Source organism: Alosa alosa, chromosome 12 (assembly GCF_017589495.1).
Source record: "Alosa alosa isolate M-15738 ecotype Scorff River chromosome 12, AALO_Geno_1.1, whole genome shotgun sequence".
Classification (NCBI taxonomy): domain Eukaryota; kingdom Metazoa; phylum Chordata; class Actinopteri; order Clupeiformes; family Clupeidae; genus Alosa; species Alosa alosa.
Genome location: NC_063200.1, coordinates 3,405,530 through 3,415,529, shown reverse-complemented (window position 1 = coordinate 3,415,529; position 10,000 = coordinate 3,405,530). Strand labels below are relative to the sequence as shown.

Genomic DNA, 10,000 nt, shown 5'->3' with positions numbered 1-10,000 from the left:
TTTGACTCCATTTGACTTTGCATGCCAGGGTAATTTGACTCCATTTGATTTTGCATGCCAGGGTATAGTATACAGTGTGACGTGTGTATTGGTTAGGCCATACAGGCAGCGTACACCAGACACATATAATTAATAACTGAAGTGTTCTGTTTGTGGAGTGGATGTTGCAACAATTAGCTTCCACTATAATCAAGGGGAACTGGCTACACCATATGTGAAAGCGGCGTGTACATTCGAAAAAGAACAGACCAGTCTAAAACTATTTTTACACTCCGTGAACAGAGCGATTGCACACCCGGTGTAGCCTGGCTGTTAGAGTTAAGTCAATACAGTATTAGAGTGTAGTCTATACAGTATTAGAGTATAGTTTATACAGTATTAGAGTGTAGTCTATACAGTATTAGAGTATAGTTTATACATTATTAGAGTATAGTTTATACAGTATTAGAGTGTAGTCTATACAGTATTAGAGTATAGTTTATACAGTATTAGAGTGTAGTCTATACAGTATTAGAGTGTAGTCTATACAGTATTAGAGTATAGTTTATACAGTATGAGAGTGTAGTCTATACAGTATTAGAGTATAGTTTATACAGTATGAGAGTGTAGTTTATTTAAGTTAGAGTAAAGTGTATATCAAATAGTCAAGTGTATAGTGTCACAGATAGAGTGTGTATTATGCAGTATTAGAGTGTATATTATACAGTATTAGAGTATATATTATGCAGTATTAGAGTATATATTATGCAGTATTAGAGTGTAGTTTATTTAAGTTAGAGTAAAGTGTATTGGTGATGACCCCACCTGTTCCCCTCCAGAATCTTACCTGGTGTCTGATGAGCTCCTGCAGTACCGGCACTTCGTCTCCAAGCAGCTGTTCGACAAGGACCTGACGGACGAGGAGGAGGAGGAGGTGCTGGCCCAGTTCGCCGCCCTCGACCCGGAGAAGCACGGCCAGATCGAGTGGATCGACTTCCTGTACCACGAGTCTCTGTCTGTGCTCAGGAAGTTCCGCACAGAGGTAGCATGAACCAGAGTCTACAGGACCCTAGTTAGATGATGGTCATAAGCTTATGTCTTTAGCTTATGATGGTGTATATAGCTTAAGTCAATACTGAACAGTCAGATTGCTGCCAGAGTACAACCTTTAGTTGTTTTAAGCCTATACTGAACATATAGTATGTTGGTGCCAGAGTACAACTTTTAGTTGTTTTAAGCCTATACTGAACATATAGTATGTTGGTGCCAGAGTACAACTTTTAGTTGTTTTAAGCCTATACTGAACATATAGTATGTTGGTGCCAGAGTACAACTTTTAGTTGTTTTAAGCCTTTTAATTGTTCTAAAGCGTAACTCTGGAGTAAAAACAACCTAGGATCTATTTATGGTAGTTAACAAGTTCAAACTTTTGATTGAGAGCAAAATAGTGAAATGTAAGTGGCTAAGCTAGCACGTCAAAACACAAACGCTATTTTATACCACTGACAATGTTCAAAATATAATGACACTTCTGTGGTAGTGTGGTGAGGGTCCCAACAGACAAAGCGAAGTGTATAAAATAGCGTTTGTTTTTTGACATGCCCCCTTAGCTTTCACTATAAGCCCATTCAGTGTTAATACAAAAAACGGTCCAAAACCAATTAACATAATTTTGCTCTCAATAAAAACTTTGAAGTTGTTTGTTTCTCCTGAGTTGCGCTTTAAGTCTATACTGAACATACTGTATGTTGGTGCCATAGTACAACTTTTTGTTGTTTGCAAACTCAGAAGTACGGTAGTGTTTTAATTATGGTGTTAATTACACCTTAATTCCGGTGTGCTAGTTGAAACTACGCAAAGTAAGAACATAAGCTCTGCTGGTGCAACCAGCTACAGGGTGCTCACTTACTGAAAGGTCTCTGATCAGCAGCTGTAACACTAATGTGAACTACATCACCCAGAATTCCCTGGTGCGGTTGCTGACAGCCAAGGAGCAGGACCGGGCTCGCGCGGTTTTCCAGAGTCTGGACCAGGACAAAGATGGCATCATCATGGAGGGCGAGATGCTGCGTGCCCAGGCGTCCTGGTTCCAGAAACTCAGTCAGGACCAGGAGTCCCAGTCCTGTAATGTCAGGTGAACAGAACCAGAACTTTACCCAAAACACCAAACAGGCAAGCGTAACTATACATGAGCTGCAGCCCACCTAGTCGAGCGTAACTATACATGAGCTGCAGCCCACCTAGTCGAGCGTTACTATACATTAGCTGCAGCCCACCTAGTCGAGTGTTACTTTACATGAGCTGCAGCCCACCTAGTCGAGCGTAACTTTACATGAGCTGCAGCCCACCTAGTCGAGCGTTACTTTAAGCTGCAGCCCACCTAGTCGAGTGTAACTTTACATGAGCTGCAGCCCACCTAGTCGAGCGTTACTTTACATGAGCTGCAGCCCACCTAGTCGAGTGTTACTTCACATGAGCTGCAGCCCACCTAGTCGAGCGTTACTATACATGAACTGCAGCCCACCTAGTCGAGCGTACATGAGCTGCAGCCCACCTAGTCAAGCGTTACTATACATGAACTGCAGCCCACCTAGTTGAGCGTACATGAGCTGCAGCCCACCTAGTCGAGCGTTACTATACATGAACTGCAGCCCACCTAGTCGAGCGTACATGAGCTGCAGCCCACCTAGTCGAGCGTACATGAACTGCAGCCCACCTAGTCGAGCGTTACTTCACATGAACTGCAGCCCACCTAGTCGAGCGTTACTACAGTATACATGAACTGCAGCCCACCTAGTCGAGCGTTACTACAGTATACATGAACTGCAGCCCACCTAGTCGAGCGTTACTACAGTATACATGAACTGCAGCCCACCTAGTCGAGCGTTACTACAGTATACATGAACTGCAGCCCACCTAGTCGAGCGTTACTACGGTATGCATGAGGCTGCAGCCCACCCTAGTCGACAGTTATTATGAGCTTCAAGTATGCATGAACTGCAGCCCACTAGTCCGTTACTACGGTATGCATGAACTGCAGCCCACCTAGTCGAGCGTTGCTACGGTATACATGAACTGCAGCCCACCTAGTCGAGCGTACATGAGCTGCAGCCCACCTAGTCGAGCGTTACTACAGTATACATGAACTGCAGCCCACCTAGTCGAGCGTTACTACAGTATACATGAGCTGCAGCCCACCTAGTCGAGCGTTACTACAGTATACATGAGCTGCAGCCCACCTAGTCGAGCGTTACTACAGTATACATGAGCTGCAGCCCACCTAGTCGAGCCTTGTATACTGTATGTCACCATATCAAGTGCTATGCATTCATCAATGTATTAGTGCATCAATGTGTCCATCCATCCATCCATCCATCCATCCATCCATCCCGACCAGTAGGAAGTCGGCTGAAGTGCCCTTGAGCAAGGCACCTAACCCCTCACTGCTCCCCAAGTGTCGCTGTTGTTGCAGGCAGCTCACTGCGCCGGGATTAGTGTGTGTTTTACCTCACTGTGTGTTCACTGTGTGCTGAGTGTGTTTCACTAATTCACGGATTGAGATAAATGCAGAGACCAAATTTTCCTCACGGGATCAAAAGAGTATATATACTATACTTACTTCCTTACTCATCCATCCATCCTTCTATACTGTGTATCTACTGTATCTATCTTTCTTCTCTTTTTCCCTTCTCTCTTCTCTTCCCTCCTCTCTTCTTCTTCTCTTTCCTCTCCTCTTCCTCCCTTCTCTCTTCCTCTCTGCAAAGCAGAGGTGTTCTCTTGGAAGCCGGTGTTAACTGGTGATGTAACTGAACTCTGGTGAAGGCTGCTAATTTGTCACTGCAGTGTGTCGCTGCTTATGAATTAGCTCTGTATTCAGGTGCACTGAGGAGGCTAATGAATCATTGTAGCAGAACTCACTGTCTTGATGAGGGAATTCAGGCTTAAATCATCAACGAGTGGAGGAGGAGGAGGAGGAGGAGAGGAGGGGGAGGAGGAGGAGGCTGCTCGCCCTGCAGCCCTCTCCCTTTCTGTCTGTTTCTCTTCTTTAGCTCTTTCTCTCTCTTGCTTTCTCCCTTTCTCTCTCACTCTGTCTGTTTCTCTCTCACTCTTTAGCTTTTCTCCCTCTTGCTTTCCCTCTCTTTCTGTCTCTCTGAAACAGATGGTAAGAGCTTTTGCTCTTCCTTTCTCTTGATTTCTCTCTCTGTCCCTCTCTTTATCCCCCATACCTCCTCTCTCTCTCTCTCTCTCTCTCTTTCTCTATCTCTCTCTCTTCCTCATGTTCCTCTCCCCCTCCTGTCTCCACACAAGGGAAAGGGAAGAGGAGGAAGGAACTCTTCAGCATGCACTCTTAAAACGAATGTGTTGAAAACAACACAACTTGGGTTGTTTTAACACATCTCTGTGTCCAGATAGGGACAACACATTCGTTTTAAGAGTGTGAGCCTGTCTGTCTCAGCCCCTACCATCAAATCACTTCGCTGTCCACCTGACTGTTTTACAGGCTATATTAGCCCTTCTACACAATCTGGACTGTGGTCATAATAACATCTACACCTTATAACTTACTCCCTAATATTTTTTTATATTCTTTTTGTTGTTTGTTAAGCAATTCTTTTATGTTTACATTCTTGTCTTTTCATAGTCATAGTATATATCTGGCTAATTCCCATAAGCTAACAAAGCAGAACTACAGATTTCAGATGGCACAGTCTAGAGATAGGGGCTTGTTCCTTTCAGGTAACAAAGCAGAACTATAGAATTCACATCACACACAAGAATGGAGAGCTAAGCCATCCTGAGAGAGCTGGTTTGCATCTCCATCTGCGCTAGTTTGGAGATGGGAGGTCATACTGTAGGTCCTGGGGAGCTGGTTTGGAGATGGGAGATCATAGGTCCTGGGGAGCTGGTTTGGAGAGGAGAGATCATACTGTAGGTCCTGGGGAGCTGGTTTGGAGATGGGAGATCATACTGTAGGTCCTGGGGAGCTGGTTTGCATCTCCATCTGCGCTAGTTTGGAGATAGTATAAGTATACTATTTTGATCTCGGAGTGCTAACCAGTGAGCCACGGCTGCCCCCGTGGAGATGGGAGATGGGAGATCATAGAGTAGGTCCTGGGGAGCTGGTTTGGAGATGGGAGATCATAGAGTAGGTCCTGGGGAGCTGCTGAAGTGCAGAGACAAAGGGCAGGAAAACAAATATCGCACACAAAGCTGCTCTCCTTCTGCTAACAATAAAGAAGCAGATCTCGAATCACAGACTCTAGAACTGGAGCTTGTTCCTCTTCAGTGGAGTTCAGTAGAACAGATCTCGAATCACAGACTCTAGAAGTGGAGCTTGTTCCTCTTCAGAGTTCAGTAGAGCAGATCTCGAATCACAGACTCTAGAAGTGGAGCTTGTTGATTTTGAGTGGAGTTCAGTAGAACAGATCTCAAATTACAGACTCCCATCAGTTAACAAAGTAGAACTCAAGAGTTCAGATCACTCAACCTGGGACTGGTGGCAGTCCCCTTCAGATAATAGAACAGCACTCAAGAATTCCGTTCGCACATCCTGGTAACAGAGCTGGTCTTCCTGTGCGACGGCAGGCCAATCTCCACCACCCTCCACGGGAGTAAGAGGGAGACCAGGAGAGATCCATCAGCTGCTCTCTGCTAAACAGCTCCCGCGTCATTGATTCTAGCAGCAAACTCAATCATCCTGATTGATGACCAGGACTCCAGCTTGAATAAACCGCACAGAGAGACAGACAGAGAGATGGAGAGAGGAAGAGAAAGAGAGAGAGGGAAAGAGAGAGTGTGGACAGAGAGAGAGAGAGTGTGAACAGGGGGCGAGAGAGAGACAGCAAGAGAGAGAGAGAGAGAGAGAAAGAGAGAGAGTGGGAACAGGGAGCGAGAGAGAGAGGGAGAGAGAAAGGAGTTGGTTTGAATATATGTGTGAGACAGAGAGAGACAGAAAAAGAGGTGGTTGAGGGGGGGGGGGGGGTTGAGGGGGCATGGGGGGGTTGTCCCAGACCAGTCGGTGTGATTTAGGAGGCTGTGAAGAAGTGCCTGCACACACTCTCCCTCAGTCAGCAGCTTATGTGAGCTGCCAGTTGGTGTGTGTGTGTGTGTGTGTGTGTGTTTATCTATGCCTTTATATGTGTGTGTGTGTGTGTGTGTGTGTGTATATGTCTGTGTGTGTGTGTGTGTGTGTATCTATGCCTGTGTGTGTGTGTGCATTTGTATGCCATGTGAGTCCAGAGCTCTTTGAGACTTGGGCTCATATATATCGGCTCATATATATCATTATACAGTCTGCTACACCTGGCCCCTGCATTGCCCACCGGTGTGTGTTCGAGCTGTCAATCTTCCTCCATAATCCCATTCCAATTTCATTCATTATCATTTTTAATAATCGATTTATATTCAAATATTTAATGCTCAAATTTGGCCCACTATTAATATTTACTCTGCGTCTCTATACACTGTATAAACAGGCTTTTGAATTGCCAATGCCACTATAAGTGTGTGGTTGACTTCTATTGAACAAAAGCTCAAGTCTACCAATGATACCTACAGCTTAAGGTGTTTCAGTTTGTTTCACGCAGACGCGCACTGAATGAACGCTCATTCCACGACCACTTAACTGTAATTCTATGCCTCTATGTTTGATGACGCCAAATTAGCAAACATTTCCTGATTGGGGAAAAGTTTGCTTTCTTTTTTTCTATCAACCAGTGATTCCATGAACCATTATGCCTATCAGACAAGTGACAAAAGCACTGGACATAGAGAAGGGAGGCAAAAACCCGATAGGCTAATTCTTGTCTGCTTTAGCTGCGGTTTTTCGCCCTCGGACTGTTTACCTACCTCAGGGTATAGCATTATCAGATGTGCACTCAGGCTGCTCGTTGTCGAGTGATAATTCATTTGGGCCTTAGCCTACATATTCTGCAGATTACGACATCGTTAGGCTACATATTCTGCAGATTACGACATCGTTAGGCTACATATTCTGCAGATTACGACATTGTTAGCCTACATATTCTGCAGATTATGACATCGTTAGGCTTCTTGTTATCCAAAAAAATCCAAAAACGTTCCACATCGCTTAAATGGTCAGAAGAGGTGATCTCCGTGGAAGCATCAGACGTGACAAAAGAATTTTATTTTCACATATTCGCTAAAGTTAGCCAACACATTAAAAAACCTACATTCGAATAGTAATTTCTAAATTCAATTAGTATTGATTTTGAAATATTCGATTTATATTCGACTTCCAAAAACAGCCCTAGCGTGTGTGTGTGTGTGTGTGTGTGTGTGAAGGCCTTTTCACACTGCCAAAATCACTGCGATTTTATGTACCAGAATCGCGGAACGACTGTCCCTTTCACATAGACCGAGGCAGAACGGCGGGACAAAGTGTCTCGCCAAATTTCCTACCTAGCCCCCTAGACATTTACTACCAAGCCCCCTAGACATTTACTACCAAGCCTCCTAGACATTTTCCCTGACATTTTTTACCGTTCCGGCACCAGTGTGAATGGGTCAAAGGCGGAAAGGGGAATCTGGGCGGGCATTTCGATGCTATGTCCAGCCCACCACAGGAGATTGCAAATAAATTTAACTGATCAAAAGCAACAATAGCAGAGACAGCACATTATGTCAATCTTTAAATTCACAAAGTCTCCAGTCATTTATTGCCTGCTAGAGTTGACTGTAGCTCGGAATGCAATCGGTTGCCATAATAGGCTATCCTAAAATCCAGCGATAAAACAAAGCATGAACTCATGAGCGTCTGTCTACCCTATATGTATATCCTCTGATTGTAATGCTTACAGATATCTAGGCGATATTTGTAACATTTATTTTGTATTTGGCCTGTTATAAAATCATGTAGGCCTATTGAACAATTTAAACACATTGTGAACCCCAAAGTTGGAGACATGCATATAGACATTGCTGCAAATTTAAAACCGGATTACTTTGGAACTGTACAGGGGAATGCTTTACACCTTTGTGTTCGGTAAGGTCTGCTGTTTATTCTGATATATGTTTGTCATGTGTTGAGGGAAAGTTCGCGAAGTATTCCACCAAGATGAATGGATAGGGAGACGGGCGCAGAAAATATGATTAAATTAAAGTTACTTTTCTCGCGAACCATTTACCACAACAACTAACCACTAACATCGTTTAAAAGCTGAGAAAAAGCTCTTTTGTGTGATACATGTGATGTAGCCTGTGAAGTAGCCTGTGAACCTCTGATTTTCAAAGGGGAATCACGGCCAACGCAGGGGGCAACTCTTCTCTTCTATTTCCCTTCCAAATTACTTTTTATTGTCTGAAGACATCAATCGCTAGCCTAGAAATCTAGACACACCCTAGCGGCAGCAAATTAAGTTTGCTTCCAGGGCTAGTCTAGCAACTCTCCGTTGGCTTGTGAGCTCGAAAAATTAAACTTCTATCAGGCCAATCAAATCGTGTATAGAGTCGTTAGGCGGGCTTAACATAATGATTGATGGCAGAGTTGCAAAGGTTTGGCTTGAATTCTCTGCTACTTGAAAACAAAGAAGATGGATGTTGCTGTTGGCCAACAGTGTGACACGAGTTAAGCTTGTTTTAAAATGGCAAAAGTTTGAACTAGCCAACTAGCTCTGCTGGTGGGAAACCGCATGGGACTCAGTGCTGTCCTATTGCGTGCAGAGGAAATTTGAAAGACAACCGATTATCCCGCCCCTCGGACTGAGCACTGCGAACGGTGAGTGCCCAGACCCTACATTTTAATGTGGGTCTGGCTCGTCAGGCTAATCAATCGCAAGAATTCTAAGCATTCTAAGCAAAGCAATTTCACTTGCATTTGTAGGGTAGGCTACTACAAATGCAAGCTAACCAAAGTGCAGTCGGTTCTCCCGCCATGGTTTTGGAAATCACACACCTGCTGCATCTGAAGGCCCACGCATAATAAGGACTATCACTCTACACGCCCCCTGTTGCACGTCACATTTTAATTTGCTAGCTGATCCTGCCTCCTGGCTCCCCAAAATGCCGCATCATGTGAACAGATCAGCAGGCCGGCAAATGTTCACCTAGTTTTCAGACACACGTTGCGGCAAAAAAGACGTCTCCTCTTCCCACAAATTTAGCGTAATCTCTGTGTGAAAAGGCCTTGTGTGTGAAAAGGCCTTGTGTGTGTCCTGTGTCTCACCTGCATTCCACCTCCATTTCCTCAGCTTCATGGGTTTGTGTTCCCCAATGTCCAGTATGGGGTAAGTCTCCTACATTTGCCCCCTCCTCTCCCTCCCCAATAACCCCCCCCCCCAACGCATCTAATGCCCCCATACCCCTCCTCAGTGCATCTAATGCCCCCATACCCCTCCTCAGTGCATGTAATGCCCCCATACCCCTCCCCAGTGCATCTAATGCCCCCATACCCCTCCCAGTGCATCTAATGCCCCCATACCCCTCCTCAGTGCATGTAATGCCCCCATACCCCTCCCCAGTGCATCTAATGCCCCCATACCCCTCCCAGTGCATCTAATGCCCCATGCCCCTCCCTAGTGCATCCTGGTGCCCCATGCCCTCCCTGGTGCATCTAATGCCCCTATACCCCTCCCTAGTGCATCTAATGCCCCTCCTCCTTAGTGCATCCAATGCCCCCATACCCCTCCCCAGTGCATATAATGCCCCCATACCCCCCCCAGTGCATCTAATGCCCCCATACTCCTCCAGCTATGAGTATGTATGAGCTTATACTAGGACGTCTTTCAATGATATCACTCTTCATCAGCCCAGGATTCATACAAACAATATCTCTACACACACACACACACACAAAATGAGCACACACACGCAGAGCCCATCATTATCCACACAACCAATAATTCTTATAAGTGGGGTCTCTAATGGAACACGAGTCTATGAAATCAGCACACATACATGCACACACACACACACACACACACACACACAAAATCACACACACACACACACACCACAAACACACAGGATTGGTTAGGAGAGTGCTTTGGCTGGAGATGTTTGA

At 45.0% G+C, this 10,000-nt stretch overlaps 1 protein-coding gene across 1 annotated transcript in view; it reads left to right on the top strand.

The window, feature by feature from the left end:
* The window catches only part of phf24 (PHD finger protein 24), a 55,727-nt gene that overhangs the window by 39,194 nt on the left and 6,533 nt on the right, over positions 1-10,000 (top strand). Inside the window, 2 exon segments of the mRNA XM_048259752.1 lie at positions 819-1,021; positions 1,941-2,113. Of these exon segments, the coding sequence (XP_048115709.1) occupies positions 819-1,021; positions 1,941-2,113 (376 nt within the window).